This window comes from Haliotis cracherodii, unplaced genomic scaffold (assembly GCF_022045235.1).
Source record: "Haliotis cracherodii isolate W230 unplaced genomic scaffold, xgHalCrac1.p SCAF_1, whole genome shotgun sequence".
NCBI lineage: Eukaryota > Metazoa > Mollusca > Gastropoda > Lepetellida > Haliotidae > Haliotis > Haliotis cracherodii.
This window is the reverse complement of record NW_027266264.1, coordinates 27,482,029-27,502,345: the sequence shown is the minus strand read 5'-3', so window position 1 is coordinate 27,502,345 and position 20,317 is coordinate 27,482,029. Positions and strand designations below refer to the sequence as shown.

General features: G+C 41.9%; 1 protein-coding gene across 1 annotated transcript; it reads left to right on the top strand.

The window, feature by feature from the left end:
* The first annotated feature begins 2,380 nt into the window (after positions 1–2,380).
* On the top strand, positions 2,381–7,469 carry LOC139455059 (uncharacterized). The gene is made up of 6 exons (XM_071236641.1): positions 2,381–2,478; positions 3,591–3,702; positions 4,854–4,998; positions 5,592–5,696; positions 6,574–6,750; positions 7,348–7,469. Exons 1-6 carry the CDS (start codon positions 2,381–2,383, stop codon positions 7,467–7,469), a joined length of 759 nt encoding a protein of 252 aa, XP_071092742.1.
* The last annotated feature ends 12,848 nt before the right edge of the window (positions 7,470–20,317 follow it).

Genomic DNA, 20,317 nt, shown 5'->3' with positions numbered 1-20,317 from the left:
TACATGTAGAAAACAAATTTCATGGCCAACTTCGTTGATAAATTTTGTATTTCTGGGTAAGGAATCCTAATTACGTCCTTCATAAACTGCGCACGTTAGTAGATGTTGATCAGTTAACTGTTTGTTGCTTAACACTGAACTCATCACTATACCAAATATATGAAGGAGGTCTGTAAATAATCGAGTCAATACCAGACAATCCAGCGAATGACACGAGCATCGACGGACATGTAATCAACAAAGTCACCGAGCCTGACCACTTGATCTTTTAGTCTTCTCTTCTTTGCAATCTTATATTTATATATTACTGATTTAGAAGGATTGGTGGGGTGGTGCATTTGTATGGAATATGTCTTGTGTAGGATTACTCGCACACTACATAAACTGTCTTTACAAGGAAAGTGGCATTGAGGGGTAATCTACTAATCCTTCATACAAAGCGAGTCCTTGATCTGAAAAGGAATATACGACAATCATGAAATTATTTCTACAATCCAGTGATTGATATCATGAACATCGATCCACGCAATTGGGATACGATGACATGCATCAACCAAGTCAGCGAGCCTGACCACCCGATCCCATTTGTCGCCTCTTACGGCAAGTATGGGTTGCTGAAGACCTATTCTACCCCATATCTACACGGATCGAAAACAATTGGTAAACCCGTACATCAAGTTACATGACAAACGAAACCACCAAATAAGTTATGGTAACGGATCGATTGGCTGAAAACACGTGCGGTATTATGGCCATTTAAAGCATGTAATGATGAAAACAATGCATTCCACAGTTTTCTAAAACCAAGGATGTGGGACATAATCTCAATGTCGGTGTTGATTTTGTTGATGGTTCTGTACTGCTGCACGGTACAGAAATGAGAGTCAACCAAGCGAAGTGCCATATCAAATCGGCCCAGACTCAGTGTTTCAAGGAGAGGCTTTCTGAACGACCACTGCATCGAGTTTATGCGCAGTGTGTTGAGAAAATCAGCAATCCTGCAGAGTCCTTCACATGGATGAAGTCAGCTGGCCTGAAAAGTGAAACAGAAGGCTTTCTGTTTGCTGATCAGGACCAGTCACTTCCAACTCGATGTATGATTTTGCATCAAAATGTGAATATGAAATTTAGATTATGTCATGAATTTCATGAGACTGTCCAACACATTGTGAGTGGATACCCAGCTTTGGCACAGACAGAGTATCTACAGCGACATGATGGTGTAGCTCGATCATTTTATTACCGTCTTCGCCATGCTTACGGTTTTGACACCCATGGTACGACCCGGAATATGTAGAGGGCGTCATGGAAAATGATAAATAGAAATTCGTAGGCATAGGCCCGTTTTCAGTCTCAGACGTATCCAGGTCAATAACCCTGATCTTGTCCTTTTTTCATAAATCCAATGAAATCATTTATATCATTGAAGTTTCTGTCCCTTTTGACACTAATATGATTGACACGATTCAGGAAAAACATTGCAAATATGCGGACCTAGCTTTCGAAATGTCACGCTTGTATCCCAAGTACCAAGTTGTCCGACTCCCCATTGTTCTCGGTGCCTTAGGTTTGGTACCTCAAAATCTGTAGACTGACATTGGGTTTGCTACCAGGAATACAGCCCTTATGACAATCTGGGTAATGCAGAAGGCTGCAGTGTTGGGGAGTCTTCATAGTCTCCGAAATGTGTGCGCTGCGTGTAGAGGGGGAAAGGGCCCTGAGTTGATGATGAGCCTAACCAGGCTGACTGTTCCTGGATCACCCAAATCCTCTTTGCTGCATTTTTTATTTTAATCTGTACATTATAATAAAACCTCATCCTAACGGGTGACTATTCACTGGTTGGTGAACAGAGGCACATTTCGAACAAAGTCACTTGCCCAGGGAGACACCACATGGGGATCGAGTGGTCAAGTTGTGATTCATTGGTGTGCTTGGTCCAGACTCAATTATCTACATATCTCCGCTATACAACTGGAATATTGATAAGTGTGTCGCCCTTTTAATGCCCAATGAAGTTTTATTATAGGTTATATTTACTTATATAGTATAGTGGTATTCCAATTGCATAGATCATGATGTCAAGCACTGCATTGTCTGGTCAACATTATCTACACGCGACCGTCATATACCTGGAATAGTGCTGCGTTAAACAACAAAGAACGATAGAAAGAAAGTATAAACTATAGAAAACATGTGGGGTCCCTCCTGTATCCAATTAAACATTAGCACATTTTGAGTTGAACACAGTTGCTTCTGCCTTTGGTCATATCATTAAATATGTCGCACGAGGTTCTCCTTTGCGTCTATACACCTCGATATAAGGCGACTGTATTGATCCATTCCACAGGCCACCGTGCATCACCTGGTGCCACCCGTCATGGTTCTGTTGACCACCCTGCCCACTGTCCGGCAGTATGACCTGAGCAGTGTTCACCGAGACATTGAAGCGAAGATTCTAAAGATATTCAACATCAAGTATGTCACACAAGGTACTACTAGTATTTAGCATAAAAAACATTTTGAAGCAAGTACTGATGAGGGCAGATTTGGACTTTGTATGCATGAACTATACACACAAAACAGCATGTTGTGTCAGTGTTCCCTGTTATTTGTGTTTGTACCGGTTATGCGTAGGATCAAACACGTCAGAGTTTTTTTTCGAGATATAAAACCCGAATCCAAGGGATTAAACCGAGGATAAGTGTTTTATTTAATATATAAACTGAAAAAGAAAGTTAGCGTAAAACAACATGGATCAATATTTTTATGTTTCAAACATATTTTCCATGAACCTAAGGAAACGGGTGTAAAATATCTGTTGCTGGCGTACAGTACTTGAAAAAGACATTCTGAAAAGTGTGGTGATTTATCAACGCGTACGCCTCTGGAGCCTTGTGCTACAATCACTGGGCTACAGATACATAGGTTGCGTGTTCCATCATCGGGTTTTTAAAAAAATATTAGTCATTTCAATTTACATTGCATTACATTCTGCTCCAAAAAGAAAATATATTTCTTGCGAAAAATATATTTCAATATAAACGGAAGTTGTATTTAAAAAGTCCACGGGCATATTATACTCTTCAAAAAAAGAAACGCAATACGGATATTTTTGGCCATAAAAGCAAAAGTAGCGGACCAAAAAGTGCAAAATGAAATGCAGCAGCACTGTGAACCGGTATTAAAGTGCAGGGTTTTTGATTGCCTGGCATCTGCATCAATCGAACAGTGACAGTTCAACAACATGCCAAGATTAACAGAAGTGTAAAGAAACAACGTCATAGGCCGCTTGCAGGCAGGAGAATCCCGATCAGCTGTTGCCAGGGGTTTCAATGAAGCACCCAGCACCATCAAAAGGCCATGGGATCGGTTTCAACAGCATGGGTCAACACGTGATCGGCCAAGAGTAACCACCCCCGCCCAAGATCGCTTCATCCGACTGCTCCATCTACGCCACCTCAACCACACCCCAAATAACCCGACTGCGCAGAATCTCCGACCAGACCGTACGAAACCGTCCTGTTCGACGCGTCATATTGAGTCGGCAACATTGTCAACTACGACTTCATTGGTGTCGTCAACACAAGGTATGGCCTCAACTGCGATGGAGAGATGTCTGGTTCAGCGACGGATCAAGATTTCTCCCCCGTCGAGGTGGAAGAGCACTGGTCTACAGATGTCGGGGAGAACGTTACGCCGGTAACTGCCTACAGGAAGTTGACAGGTTTGGCAGGGGTAGCGTTATGATGGCTAACTCTCATCATGGCAGGACAGGTTTGGTCCATATCCCAGGGCAATCTTACGGCTCACGATACATCAACGAAATTCTCCTACCACACGTCCTCCCAATTGGAGCCAACGGCAACGGTGCATTCCAGCAGGACAACGCTCGACCGCATACAACGCGGATCACAAGAGCCCGTCTACACAACAATGTTGATGTTCTCCCCTGGCCCTCCAGATCCCCGGATTTGAACCCCGATAAAGCACCTGTGGGATAAATTGAAAAGACGGCTACGACGAGGTCAACCACAACCCCAGACGTTGCAGCAGTTGGCTTTTGCGTTGCAGGCGGTGTTGGCTACCATTCCCCAGGATGTGATTCGCATACTCGTCCCTTTCATGGACAGGAGATGTCAGGCCACTATCGCTTCCAACGGGGGACACACGCGTTATTGATGGTAGCTGCCCTTCAGCTTGGACTTTTCCTATGTACCGATAACTGAGATGACTACAATCACCAAGTGTTCTCTCCACACACATCACTTGATGAGATGCACAGACTCGACGCAGACATCTTCAACACAATACACGTACATTCAAAACTACCAGTGAGTTGGTGAATTTGACTCCGTGCGGGTGGGCAGTACGGGAGCCTTTTAGGGTCATTTGTTTTTTGGTGTGTTTTTTCTTGAAATGTCAAGTTACTGACTTAAAATTTCAAGATTCTAGGTTGAAATTTCACGATACATACTATTTTGAAAGTTGTAATTTCATGTTAATATCTTGAAATTTCAACTTATCATTTAGAAATTTCAAGATCATTATCTTGAAATTTCAATTTAGCATCTTGAAATTTCACCTTAGCATCTTGAAATTTCAACTTAGTGTCTTGAAATTAAAGAAAAACAAATGGCCCTAAAAAGCTTCCGTAGGGAAGGAACGTGCGTGGCAATGTCTGGCCTAGCTGATTGGGTGCCATCGTCCCCCGACCGCGCGGATCGTTGCTCGTGCTGTAAATCACTGGTTTATCTCGCCGAGAGTCGATTATTTCCAGGCTGTCGGCATATAGAGTTGTGATATTACTGACTATGACGCAAAACAGCTTTCACACACCTGTTATTTCACAGATAGCCGACCTAGAGACCGGAAAGTCCCTCCCCGCAAACAAAGATGGTGAGGTCTATGTGAGAGGACCAAGCTTAATGAAAGGGTACCTGTCAAACCCTGGTGCCACGAGCGCCATGTATACCGAGGATGGATGGATAAAGACAGGTGCGGAATAATAATAATAATCATAATCATAATCATAATAGATGATATTTTTAAGAACGACACTTTCATGATGGAAACAAACCATCATATCATCAATCAAAATTACATGTTCTTGGTTTGAAATTAAATAATATAGTACGTCTTTAGTCCAGGTCAAATACATGTACATTACGGTCGAGATTAAGCATTTCCTACATATAGTAGGCCTCCATACTTCATACTTCTCTCCACACTTCATGGGGTAGGTAGCCTTGTGGTTAAAGCGTTCCCTCGTCGTCCGGGTTCGAGTCCCTACATGGGTGCTATCTGTGAAGCCAATTTCTGGTGCGTCCCGTTCCCCATTTCGTGTTATTGCAGGAATATTGTTAAAAGCGGCGTAAAACAACACTCACGTATTCACTGTAACTGGAACACCACTCACTCACTCACTCACTCACTCACTCAAGGGTATAAAATAAGTCATTTTTGGAAATACAGGTTCATGCATTTTACAGTTTGCCTGATGTAACACAGGACATGTACATGTAATGTATACATCCCTTCGTCTTGTTTGTTTGTTTACTTATTCGAAATCCAACTGCCTTTCTCCACAGGTGATATTGGCCATGTTGACGACGACGGGTTTCTCTTTATTGTTGATCGGCTGAAGGAGCTCATCAAATACAAGGCATTCCAGGTAAACACTGGCTTGGCGGCAGGTTGGTCAAGCTGACCTAATCCAGCAAGTCTCCAGCAGACCAATATAGAAGAATTGACGTTCACTTAAAATTGTCTTTGCATCCGAGTGTGAAGCAGGATCTACAGGAAGCGTTCATTAAATCACAAACACCATCATCAACAATTTGTATTGACGGTGATGTGTATGTTCTTTGAGGACGACAAACGCGTAAAAAACAGTATACATTGTTCTTGTGTTCATAAGCTGAAGGATTCGTGAAGATCCGTGTTAGAATAGGTTTTCAGCTATCCATGCTTGCCGTAAAAGGTGACTGTTCTTGTCGTAAGAGGCGACTAACGGGATCGGGTGGTCAGGTCCGCTGACTTGGTTGATGCATATCATGATGCTCATGAAGTCAATCACTGGATTGTCTGGTTCAGACTCTATTATTTACAGACCGCCGTAATATAGCTGGAATATGGTTCAGTGCGGCGCTAAACAACAAACAAACAAATCATAAGCTAAGGAATTTGTTTCACGGACCAGTACCTGGTTCCTCATCACTCATCACTCATCACCAGATATTATGTACGAAGAGTTATAGTACCGGGCGAGACCTGAGCCTGTGCTAAATGTACCCTGGAGAGTTTGAACCTAGGCTCAAATTAATCTTGAGTGACATTTAAAGGGATTGATTTGAGCCTGCTACACCCGTGATGGATAAAACCCAATTGACCCAGGACAGGTTTTCAATTTCAACTGCGTTTGTCCTGAAATTGTGTTAGGTGCAAACTGTAATTGTTTATGACGAAAATATGGCTTGAACCAAGTCCCGTCTCCTGCGGCATGTGTCACAACAAGGAAGGCGTTCTCTGTATATGTACACAGGTATGTCGAATTCCCATTCATCCTTCCAGTCATGTACTTCCTCGCGTCAGCTGAGCTGGAGGATGTTCTGTTGAGTCACCCCGGCGTGGCAGATGTCGGTGTCATCGGTATCCCGGATGTGGAGGCAGGAGAGTTGCCCAAAGCGTTTGTTGTCAGGAAACCAGGGTCAAGGACAACAGAACAAGAATTGCAAGATTTTGTGAAAAGTAGGAAACACTATTTTACACGTATATCATGGGACGGGCGTATTACTATTTTTTGTTCATTAGTTGCTTATTGTCTTAACTCCGCACTCAGCAATATTCCGTTATATGACGGTGGCCTGTGAATAATCGAGTCTGGATAAACCAGTGATTGATGCCAAGAGCAAGTCCCATGCCATAGGGATGCGATGACATGCAGTCAACCATGACTATATTTTCTTGGGATAAGGCTAGTGAATAATAATAAGCAAACACACGGCCTCGAAAACTGGAAAAAAAATTTGTTTAAGCTCAGACAAGTATTCAATGTCTGGCATTTAAACAGTTTGAAAGTTTGTGAACAGTTGACTTAAATATGTTATATATTGAAGAAAACATGTATATACAGGTTAAATACTGAGATAGATTTAATTATTTTTTTTATCTTTCTTATGCTGTTACACCGTTTAAAAAACAAATTGATTAAATGTTGAAAATTTAAACCCTTGACATACGTGGCTTTGACTGATCAATGTGAAAATGAGAATACAGCGTTTCAGTCATGAATCAATGTAACACGGAAGCCGAGAGTGTCTCATTCAGTGCCTTCCCTCCTTGCAGATAAAGTATCAGGAACCAAGAGACTCCGGGGAGGAGTGACCTTTCTTGAAGAGATTCCAAAGAGCGCCAGCGGCAAGATCCTCAGGCCAGACATGGAGAAAAGCACTGGGTCAAAGTTGTAAAACAGGAGCCTAAGGGCACAGAAAAAATGGGAAGTTAAACAAGTAAACCATAAACACATTAATATTACAATACTGATGTACAGACATACTTAACGTCTCTTATTTTAATGTATTTATTAATCCACTAAAACAATGGGAACATTTTAAGAATACATACTCAGAACGACAGATATTATAATTGGGACCACATGATTAAACTGATATGAACTGTTTGAAATTGTGTATACTCAGTAAGTAAATTGTATACTGCTGAACGTGGTCGTATTGCTTTGTCTTGTCCATTTTGTCAATCAGCACTTCTACAATAATGGTATTGATAGTCATTATTGATAAACAAACGCCTCCGTTGTCTAGTGGTAGAACGTCCGCCCGGAGAGCGGAAGGTCCGGGGTTCGATCCCAGGCCGCGTCATACCGAAAGATGGTAGTAGTTGTTGTGACCCCTGCCTGGTGCTCGACATTACGGGGCATGGAATTTTATACACAATAAAAGATCTTTATTTTCATTGTTTTTACTTTGTTTGCATGAAGCCAGCTATGAGGTGAGGTGAAAATGGGTTGAACGTCGCGTCCAAGATTATTGCACTTATATAGCAACGTGCATGCAGGTGTGGGTATATGTGTGGCTGCTTTTGCTGGTCCGGACTGATGCCGATTTATAGTGCTAGCTCACTGAGATACCAAGCCGCAGTTTAACATGAATACCCCACTCAGACACAGAAAACTGACTCCGAGCCGACCAGTCCTTGTTTCAGCCCCTTAATGCCGAGCGCCAGGCAGTGTAACAACAAGTACCATCTTTTAATGTCTTTTGGTATGACGCGACCGGGGATCGAACCCTGGATTTCTGACAAAGGCTGTTGTCTTGCCGTGCGAGGTCGGGCGTTGTCTTCTTGGAAAATGACCGCTTGTTGCATAATGGGAAGTATGTGTGGACTGAGGAATCTCATCCGTGTAACCTTGTGCCGTTAAATTCCTCAGAATTTGCATCAAGTCTGTTCCACCAGTGTAGGAGATTTCCGCCCACATCATTACACTACCATCGCCAAATCTGTCTGTTTCCTGTTTGCAGTTTCGTGTATAACGTTCCCCACGAGGCCTACAAACACGACGTCTACCATCCGCACGGCGAAGCATAAAACGTGACTCGTCACTTAACCTAACTTGTCTCCATCGCAGTTGTGGCTATACTCTGTGACCTTGACACCATTGACGTCCCAGCCGACGATGCAGGTCCGTCAAAATGACACCTCGAACTGGTCGTCTAACGCGATAACCTTCACTGTCTGAGCTGATATCCAACGCAATCCTTGTATTGCCGTAGTTGTAGAGAATGCCGCTGTGCTTCTTTGGCGTAAGTGACGTACTCTGTGCTGTCGTAGTGATACGTGGTCGACCGGATCTGGGAAGATCATGTGTTGTCCCGTGTGTCTGATAACGGTCCCTGAGTCTTGTAATGGTGCTTTGAGCTTCTTGGAAAATCTTTGCTTCAGTTGAAGATGATTCTCTTGTTTGCAGCCGGCCAATGGCGTTGTTGCTTGGGCTTCTTTCGCTCGTGGCATGGTATCGCTGTTCACTTGCTGTAAGGCTGTGATGGCATGCACATGAAAACATAACATTTTTATTGACTAACAAGTGATGTTTCATGTCATGTTGGTTTGTTTCGTCGCCAGGCTCTCACGAGGTTGTGATTTTGCTAAATTTCACTAAATTTCTACAATATCTCATACTTTCCACACAAATCAATCTCATTCCATGCAGAAATGGCCAATTCATTTTTGGTATTAATTTTGTATGAATGTCGTGATTTACGACTTTACTACTTTTCGGTTTCTTTTTACACATGAAATGGGAGAACGGAACTGTCGAACAATGTAAACCAGATGACTCCGCCGTGCTACCGTATTAATCTGTGGGCAAAACAGGTTACAGTGACTAAGTATTAAGGATGTCTCTTGGAATGATTCTGTGTCCACTGCCTATCTCGAAATGGCGTGTATCGGGAGTTCTTTAACGACATGCTTAACGCCAATCTATCGCAAACATGAAGCGATGGAACGCAGAATCAAAGGCTGAACGTTGAATTAAGGACGATACATATAAAGACGAAAACAAAAGATTAATAATTATTACTTCCCATTTCACGACATCTCGCTAATTGGTGACGACATCTCGCCTATGACTATGACACGACAAAAGTGAATGACCCACCTGGATGAATTTAAGTGAACCTCCATGCTAAAACTGAAATAATATAAAGGCGGCATTCAAAAGATTCGTTTCAGGTCTTGTACATTGGTCGCTAGGAGATGTTGCCAATCGTGTTCTGATTTCTGTGTGTGGAATCTTAGAGAATGGGGAATGCCCTATACAATGCAATTAAAAGAATCAGTAATGGCATCGCTTTGTTTATAAAAAAAACACCCTTAGCCCTTAGGATCCGTTTGTCTTAGTTTCGAAAGCCAGACTGGTCTCGATTATGAACCTTGGCGGAGGCGAGATCGGATTAAAATTCTACCTCCTTCAGCTGATGGCTGATATGTCTCCTCCACACGCCCCCGCGGTGTTGCAAGGAACGTTACAGTCCCAGGAGCCACGGAGCCGCTGGTAGAGCCGCCTGCGGTGTTTCTTCTGGAGTGAGTGAGTGAGTATGGTTGTACGCCGCTTTTAGCAATATTCCAGCAACATCACGTTTTGGTTGGTTGGTTTGTTGTTTAACGCCGCACTCAGCAATATTCCAGCTATATGACGGCGGAGTCTGGACCAGACAATCCAGTGATTGATATCATGAGCATCGATCCATGCAATTGGGATCGATGACATGCATCAACCAAGTCAGCGAGCCTGACCACCCGATCACGTTAGTCGCCTTTTACGACAAGCATAGTCGCCTTTTACGGCAATTATGGGTTGCTGAAGACCTATTCTACACCGCATCTTCACGGGTCTACAAGAAGCTCCACAGGCGGCTGCACCAGCTAATCTAGCACCACGGGCGTATCAGTGCTTCACGGGGAATAATGCGACAAACAAATTGAAAGTATGTTTAAAATATTTATTGAATACATATGGTAAATACATAAAAGGTACACATATTTTATACATACATTGTACAGTGATGTTTCATTAAAAATATAAAAAAAACAATCTCTCAGAGAAATCTCACATCATTAACCAGAGGTTAGAGTCTTGTACATCTTTCGTAATAGTTTCTGGATTTCTTCAAGTACATTGTCTGTGCATGCTCATCCTCCACGAATCCATTTGAAAGGTTTCGGTTGACAGAAAGCTGTGCCACCTGGAATCTGTAGAAATAGTACTAATTACATGCATATTCAATATTTCATTTGTCTGTATCAAACAATTTGAAGACAAAACTATGAATTATAGTAGGGACACTAGTAATAATAAGAAACGGCGCCTATTTGTTGTAATCTTCAGAAAAATTTTACTGGAACATTGTACAGAGATATATATCCCCAGTTTTACGGGTCAGACTAGGTCCTCCTCCGCCCATACGTGTTAGATCCGATGGGTCGGATGGTTGCAATGTGGGAACCAGTTGATAATAGGTCATTGTGCACCCACGGGAAAGATGGGCATGGCAACTCGGTTAATTACAGGCCGCCGCTATAGGGCAGTGTGCCGTTGTACAAAGCGATCGTAGCGCTAAGGTGATGTTTTGTACAACGACACCCTGGAATATTGCTGAGGGCGGCGTTAAACAACACACACACACACACACACACACACACACACACACACACACACACACACACAGCAACAACAACGAAAAACAAAATACAAATACACATTTAATCAGATATGCTGCCTGAAGCAAACATTATATCTTCTTCAGAGAAACGTTCTCATATGTACAAAGAACACTTTCCCAAATAGTTTGAAACGAGTAGATGTTGAAGTGGCACTTACCAAACATCTACACTCGTAGAACATGAGGGGGTCATCGTCCGACTGGATGAGGTTGGAGGTGCTAAGAAGGAGGGGGGTCCGTAACGCTCGGTTGGTGGCGGTGCCCACTCCCCTCAGGACAGGGTATCGGCAGTTGGGGCCTGGCGAGAGGAAAGGCAAGAGGTCAATGCTGAGACAAAACTGAACGTTTCTATCCACAAGATTGTGTGACTTCAACTTTACAATAGTAAACTTCCCTTAATGTTGGGCAAAATTCCAGCAGCTCCACATTCTTTTAGGTACAATCAAGTATATTGTTTCTACGAAGACTTCAAAGAGCGTCATATGACTCTTGGTCAAAAGATATTTCATCGGGGCTACAACATTTAAGGCCACAGTAAAGCTTTGAAAACGGTTTATGGTAGACATGAAGTGGTTGTTTCCTAATTGATGCATTCCCTGTTTTGACTAGTATCATATGTTCCCGTGTTCCAGGTGTACGATTGACTTGCCTTTGCATGTGTTTGTGACGGATGCCACCGGTGGCACAGAATACCCTAACTTTAATAGTTTTGTCGCTTTTATTTAAATGATGATGTCAAAGCGTGGTACGAAAGGGTTAACATAAGCCCCTAGGTAGCTGTGCTTGTCTTCAGAACGACAACATGGATCTTGTGGTCTGGTGGACTTTGATGAATGTGTGTGATCGTGTCCACATGTCGGACGTTGCTCCTCATATCACTGGTTTGTCCAGTCTTGAGTGCGGTGTCAAAAACCCGTATGTTTAACAGAAAAGCATCGCCTATCATTAACCATTGATGAAGCGCTAGGATATCGCGCCGCCAATGTCCCTTATCGTAAACTACGGAGCAATAAAATGTCAAAAGGACCAAACATTCACATTTCTAGTAACAAAAATACTTGAGTGAGAGTGAGTTGGGTCTAACGCCGCTTTAAACAGTTTTTCAGTTATATGACGGCGTGTCAGTTTAATGTGGGAGGAAAACCCGAAGTGATGCAGGTCTCAGACGTTTTCTCTCTGGTAAAACCCTCGGGCACGGGTATGATGCTGACAAACCTAGAAACATAATCGGGGGGAACTGGATTCGAACCCACTATCATAGGTTTTTGGCGTGCCCAAAATATGCTTGAAAAATCATAACATGAATAAAAACGTCGTGCTTACCTCTAAGGCATCTTCGACAACACTCCCCTCTGATTTGAACACTGTCCACACACACAGGCGGGGTGCAGATCTTCGTTGTACAAGTGGGGTGGTCAGTGTCTACCTCACACAAGCACTGACCACAAGGGTCCCCGGGAGGGAAGGGGTAGGACTGACCGATCTGGTAAACAGTGCCCCCAGCCGGACACCCAAGCTCTTCACAGCAGCAACCATCAGCAGACCACTGTACGGAGAACATCAAGCATTAGAACTCTTCATTCCTAATGTCGTTGTAAACATAATTAGGTATATCAACACATACAAGTATGTTTGTTTAAAACACTATGACGAATGCATGCTCAAGGGGCACTGGATCGAACAGTTTATTGAGAGTGTTTTGAAAATTTTGACAATGTATTAAACATATTTCAAACATCGAATGCGGCAAAAGCATCATCCTCTCTAGCACTTCTTTCAACTATTCATTTTAAATTAATGTAATGAAATTAAAATTCGTTTAAAGGCACGAAAGCTTGATTCGGATTTTCAATATATGAAGTAAACATGATCAATGCTTCTTCGTGGATATTTAAAGATTAACATACGTGCTGTTTTGTTAATTATTAAACCTGAATAGGAAAACCAGCATGGTGTAACAGTCACAACGGTAATTACCTTTGAACATGTTTTGTTGTGGTACGGTTTGTAAGGGATGGCGCATTTGGGGGTCTCGCAGACACTCCCCCGGGTTGGGTGGCAGTAGCACTTCATACACCTGTCCTGCCACTGTTGGCCGGCCTTCACTGCTCGGTGGCTGCCGTCGAGGCAGATGCGAGAGACGATGAAGTTTTCTTTGCCACCTGATGCTGGAACGACAGCCGCCGGTACCACCTCCCCAACAACAAAAGTAAAAAAGACCATACAAATTATCGACATAGTTGAAGTCATGGTGAAGCCCCCTGATGTCTGGCTCTGTGTCCTCTTCTGGTCAATCGTTTTCTCAGAGTTTCCTTTTTCACACCTTTTTCTTTCAAATAGTGTGCTGGTTCTTTTTTCAACCGATCTTTTATAGGCCAGGACAGCGATGTGTTTTTTTGACAGCGGGCGGATCATGACGTGTGAGTGACGAGGTTTTATATGTTCATACGCATGTATTACTACATATCCATCCCTTATACCGGTCGCCCCGGGCATACATAATGTAGAACAGATCACTTCTTGTCTTCAAAACAGAGAAACAGTTTGTTTTATATGGCCTAGACTGACCCGTCATTCTTGGATTTGATGTCATGAATTTCAAGGTTGGCTATGGATGCATCATGAAAAAACAAGACCGTGATCCGATTGCTTCAGGGAGCGGTCAGTTACTGTGGCGTTAATCGCCGGCACGAACACGATCTGCAATGATACTTAATGTCTTTACAATACATACAGCTGGTGTGTGTGTGTGTGTGTGTGTGTGTGTGTGTGTGTGTGTGTGTGTGGAGGGGGGGGGTATAAGGTTTATTCGAACGAAAATCACGATTTAAACGAAATATGTTTCACCAAGCTATTGTGATGTCGATGCAACTTCGATGTGACGTCACATGACCTACTTCCCACGACATCGCTAAGGAAATACTACAAATATGTTTTTCAACGTGTTTTATGCGTCACTTATATCAAACACGTTTTTTTTATGTAAACAAGTGTATAAAAAATGAAACAGTGACCCCTAGACTAGTGAAAAGCTGTACACCATGTTTTGTTTCTGAATATTGTAGCACAGAATGGGAAACTGAGTGGCATTGTTTTAGAACGTGTTTTTACACTATAATGATTGGAAGACAAGACAATAAATTTTAGGACCCCCCAAAGAGGTCATATAGAACCATATCAGTCAACCGAAAGTGAACCGAAACTTTATGTTAATACATACTGAGAGTATACCGAAAGAAAGTATACCGAGTTGCTTTTTATGTAATTGAAAGAAGTCTTGTTAAATTTGATTGTGTCTATTTAACCATCCCACATTCCTGCAACGGTTTGTAAAAAGTAAAAAGTCTGTGGCTGGGTAATTTTGTGAAAAAAATGTATTGGTTCATTGAAGACTGGGGTTAGAAATACATTTGCAACCACATCACCCCTACCATGTTATAAATGTTCACCGTGTTAATTTGTGCCGAAAGAAGCAAATCTATTTATTACCAAATAGAATAAATCTAAGATACCCATCAACAGTTATGTATTGTAAGATATTTATTTTTTAAATATTCTATTACTTTAAATTCAATGCAAGTATTCTTTGAGGGCTGACTAAGTGCCAGTAATGTTTATTTTCTCAATATAATATCGCTATCTTGATATATTTTTAATTGAAAATCAAGCATATGTCGGCTATCATCAAATAAACACCAAAATGTACATATGTTTGTCAGATGTCATCAAATACACACCAGTTTGCCGTTGTACAAAGCAATCTTCGCGCTTAGGTGATCGGACTCCCGTACCTTAACATAGACTAACGACAGTCGAAGCGCTAAGGTTGTTTTGTACAACGGCACCTAGATGTATACATGTTTGTCAGACACGAGATACAAGAGATACACGAATATACACGAGAGTAATAAATGTTTGTCAGATGTCATCAAATATACAATCACCAAATCTACTCATGTTTGTTTGATATACAAACATATACACAAGATGTATATGTGTTTGTCAGATGTGAAAAAACAAAGAACAAATGTTTGTCAGATATCAAATATACACCAAATCTACACGTTTGTCAGATATCATCAAATATTCACCAAATGTAAACATGTTTGTCAGATATCCTAAAATATACACAAGATGTTTATGTGTTTGTTAGATGTGAAAAAACAAAGAACAAATGTTTGTCAGATATCAAATATACACCAAATCTACACGTTTGTCAGATATCATCAAATATTCACCAAATGTAAACATGTTTGTCAGATATCCTAAAATATGCACAAGATGTTTATGTGTTTGTTAGATGTGAAAAAACAAAGAACAAATGTTCGTCAGATATCAAATATACACCAAATCTACACGTTTAAGATATCATCAAATATTCACCAAATGTAAACATGTTCGTCAGATGTCCTAAAATATACACCAAATGTATACATGTTTGTCAGATATCAAGAAATATACGCCAAAGGTACACATGTTTGTCAGATATATACAAATATACACCAAATGTATAAATGCTTGTCAGATATCAAGAAATATACGCCTTACATGTAGGTACACAAGTTTGTCAGATATATACAAATATACACCAAATGTATAAATGTTTGTCAGATGTCAAGAAATATACGCCAAAGGTGCACGTGTTCGTCAGATATATACAAATATACACCAAATGTATACATGTTTGTCAGATGTCAAGAAATATACGCCAAAGGTACACAAGTTTGTCAGATATATACAAATATACACCAAATGTATACATGTTTGTCAGATGTCAAGAAATATACGCCAAAGGTACACGTGTTTGTCAGATGTCAACAAATATACACCAAATGTATACATGTTTGTCAGATGTCAAGAAATATACGCCAAAGGTACACATGTTTGTCAGATATATACAAATATACACCAAATGTATACATGTTTGTCAGATGTCAAGAAATATACACATATACTGACATAAAATTCTAACACCATTCACCGCAGTAAACACCTGCATTGTGCACCGACATGTAGTATAGCATGTAGATCTTCTTTCAGGGACACTTGCGTGTATATGGATATGACCCGTGAAGACCCGGGGTGGAATAGGTCTTCAGCAACCCACGCTTGCCGTAAAAGGCGACTATGTTTGTCGTAATAGGCGACTAACGGGATCGGGTGGTGAGGCTCGCTGACATGGTTGATGCACGTCGATCATCGTATCCCAATTGTGTGGGTCTATGCTCATGCTGTCATTCACTGGATTGTCTGGTCAAGACTCGATTATTTACAGACCGCCGTCAAATAGCTGGAATATCGCTGAGTGTGGCGTTAACCAACCAACAAACATACAAACAAAGCATATGTATATACGTACAGAAATATGTGTACACATACTTCCTATATAAGGCAAGGGACCGACCATTTAATGTCCTGTGTATGCTCAAATAAACATCCTTTCCTATCCACGTTTTATTAATCGGGACATTTGTAAATCAGGACGACTTCCCCAGAATGGCACAGACCATTAAGTCAGCTTCCACGGTATATTACAGATGCATACTACTAGAAGCAAGTGTCTTGACCGCTCTATTAAATATTTTTAGTTTGTATATCAATGTCATCATAACGACAACATATAAATGAACAGCAACAATTAACATAGAAAACAGGCAAGGCTGACAGACACCTGTCAGAGCCATATTGTCGAAGTACATGACACTATCACCATATATGTGTTTACCGGATGATGCCTTGCTTAATTCTTAAAATATTCGGGCGGGACCAATGTCAAACATCGCTGTCCCAACCTGTTCCTTCTCACTGGACACACTGTAGATGCCACGGCGCAGATCTGGTGCACCTGCCTATCTCATGACAGCAACACTTAAAAAAGTACTGTTTTGGTCCGTACCGGTATTCAAGATGTTAAAAAATAATAGGTCAGACAGGTGTCTTCCAGAACACACAAACGTTTCAAAAGAATTTTATGCTGAAGTAAGATGAAACGAAAATGTTTCAAAAGAACTTTATGCTGAAGTAAGATGAAAGGAGGACGGCTGCTTGTATGCTTCAAGTTGTATGCTTCTAGAATTACTAGAACAGAAGCAGAAGCCTGGGTTCTTAAGGAATTCAGAGCTATTAAACTGGTACATATGTATGCTTGTAAAAGATTCCTTGTCGTAAAACAGTGTACAGAGAGTGTTATGGTATATAGCGAGTGTGGGTGTGTACCACGTTACATATTTAAATATGTTAGAATTCCTAAGTATTGGTTCCAGATTCCTAAAATTTGTAGATTACCAAGAAAATGTTATAATATGATGTGATTGCATGATAAACATGGAATTCGAAATTGGGTAAATGATGCAAAATCGATCCAAGATTCGTCCCAGTTTTCATATGTAAGTATATATATATAATATATATATATCGTATATGCACACCCCAGTCAACAAAAAATGTTGTCGATTATATCAGCAACTGGTAATTCTACCCTGAAAACTCCATCAATGTTCATTCTCCATGCAATGTTACTTATAATATGAATTGTTACTTATATTTGCAACCACTCCCGAAAAATGATTTTTAGTGTGGACCCGTTATTCAGTATGGAATAAATCCATCCATCCATCCATTCATAGGTCTATTTAATAACTAGAATTGTCTTTTCCCATATTTTCAGGTATTTAGAAAAAAGCGTTTGTCACAGATGGTCTTGGTGGAGTTGAATTCAGATCAGCGGCAGGACACCCTAGTGGCTAGAGCGTTGGTTCATCACGCCGAAGGCCCGGGTTCGATTCCTTTCAAAAACATGATGTTCTATTCTACAATTTGTCTGATTTAGTTCAATCGAGCAATAGCCGTCAATGAAATAGTGTGTTCCTTGGACTCCAGGCACTGTATATGCATACACCCGGAAGGGTATGCTTTGCTACACTGGCTCTGATAACAACTGATTCATGTTGTCCTGATCTAGTGCTTTTCTTTCTTACACATCGATTGAATGACTGATTCACGAGACATTCAGCATCCCACGTTGTTATCATGTTCTTCAGCTGATTACCAGCAGATCCTACGGTTTACATGTAGAGCGAAGTGCCGTTTAAGACCATTGACCATGTTCTTGACAGATGCCTTCGGGTACGTCAGCATACATACATGTAAACACTACTCAACCAAGTTAATCGGGACGATCAAGGAACAGTGGCGTCCGTAGTACGAGGTTTTAGTGGTTATGACAGTACATTCATCAGAAACACATCACGTCTATGTCCTAAACACGCATGTAACCAACGCCATGTTTTCAAGCATGACCAATTTGCACCGTTATTGACTTACATACGTGTACAGTAGTAGGTGCATAAACACGTTTGTGCCTATATCTTACTATGAGAGCCGCGGCATGACCTTCAAACCGTTTTATATGTGGATTTTCTATAACATGAATATAGTTTAATACCTGTTTATCCTTAACGTCCTGGTCCGAAATGGTACGTGCACACACGGCGTCAGCTTTACCCGTCGCTGTCGAAGGTGATCTGTCTTAAGTTTACGATCTCGTACGCCAACGTCAATAGTCTGAAGCTTCGTTGGACCTTACCTGGCACCGGGAAGATTATCCCAAGTCATTCATTGTCCGACTTAAGTCAAACGTCACATACACAACAACAACGAATTATGTCCCAACCGGTCTCTGTCCCGCCTCAATACTCTGATTTCGGTTGACAGGTTGATTCAGTTAAACGCTTAAATATTGTTTACTGCCGCAATTGGCAATATTCCAGGTGTACCATGGCATCCTGAAAATGATGGACCATGCGAGCCAGTGACTGAAACCGGGGGCACGGGTGGCCGAGTCGTCTAAGGCTCCGCGATTCGCTGTGCAGAGTTGCGTCCCTTGGGCACGCCAGAAACCTATGATTGTGGTTTCGAATCCCGGTTCGCCCCAATTATGTTTCTAGGTTTGTCAGCACCATGCCCGTGCTCGTGGGTTTCACCGAAGTGGTAAACGTCTGAGACCTTTATCACTTCGGGCTTTCCTCCCACATTAAGCTGACACCCCGTGATATATAACTGTAATACTGTTAAAAGCGGCGTTAAACCCAACTCACTCACTCACTCTTACGACAAGCATAGGTTAATTGGGAACAATACAATCTATGAATCCCCACAGGGACGCTTCAAGTGAGGGTTGGAGAGGTTGTTTGGGTATGGTTTGTTTGGTTGTGGTTTAACGCCCCACTCGTCATATTGAGAGACCGCCTCCATGGTCTAGTGGTAGAGCGTCCGCCCGGAGAGTGGAAGGTTGGATCCCCGACCGCGTCATACCAAAATACGTTAAAATGGTACTTGTTGTTACCCTGTCTGGCACTCGGCATTAAGGGGCTGAAAAATGGACTGGTCGGCTCGGAGTCAGTATACTGTGTCTGAGTGGGGTATTCATGTTAAACTGCGGCACGGTATCCCAGTGTTCTAGCACTATAAATCTGCATCAGTCCGGACTAGTACAAGCAGGCACACACACACACACGTGCATGCAAGTCGCTATATAAGTGCAATAATCTTGGACGCGACGTTAAACCTCATTTCACCTCACCTCACCTCATATTGGGTATGGCGGCGGTGGATGGGGTACTTGGTGAAATTGTCATTAATTCATCATCCGTATTGAATAACGTATCAATGAATTTATTTGTAAATAAATGGCACTGCATCCATCTCTGATTAATTCCTCGCACTGTAATCATTTTTCTTGATCAGGTTGACCGTCACCGTGGTGCAGAGGATAGAGCGTCTGCCCGGAGTGCGGAAGGGGGATGGCTCGATTCCCTGTCGCGTCATACCAAAAGACGTTAAAAGGTGATACATGTTACCTTGAGGCGCGACCCGTGAAGATCCGGGATAGAATTGGACTTCAGCAACCCATGCTTGCCGTAAAAGGCGACTGTGCTTGTCGTAAAAGGCGACTAACGGGATCGGGTGGTCAGGCTCGCTGACTTGGTTGATGCAGGTCATCGATCCAAATTGCGTGGATCGATGATCGTGATATCAATCACTGGATTGTCTGGTCCAGACTCGATTATTTACAG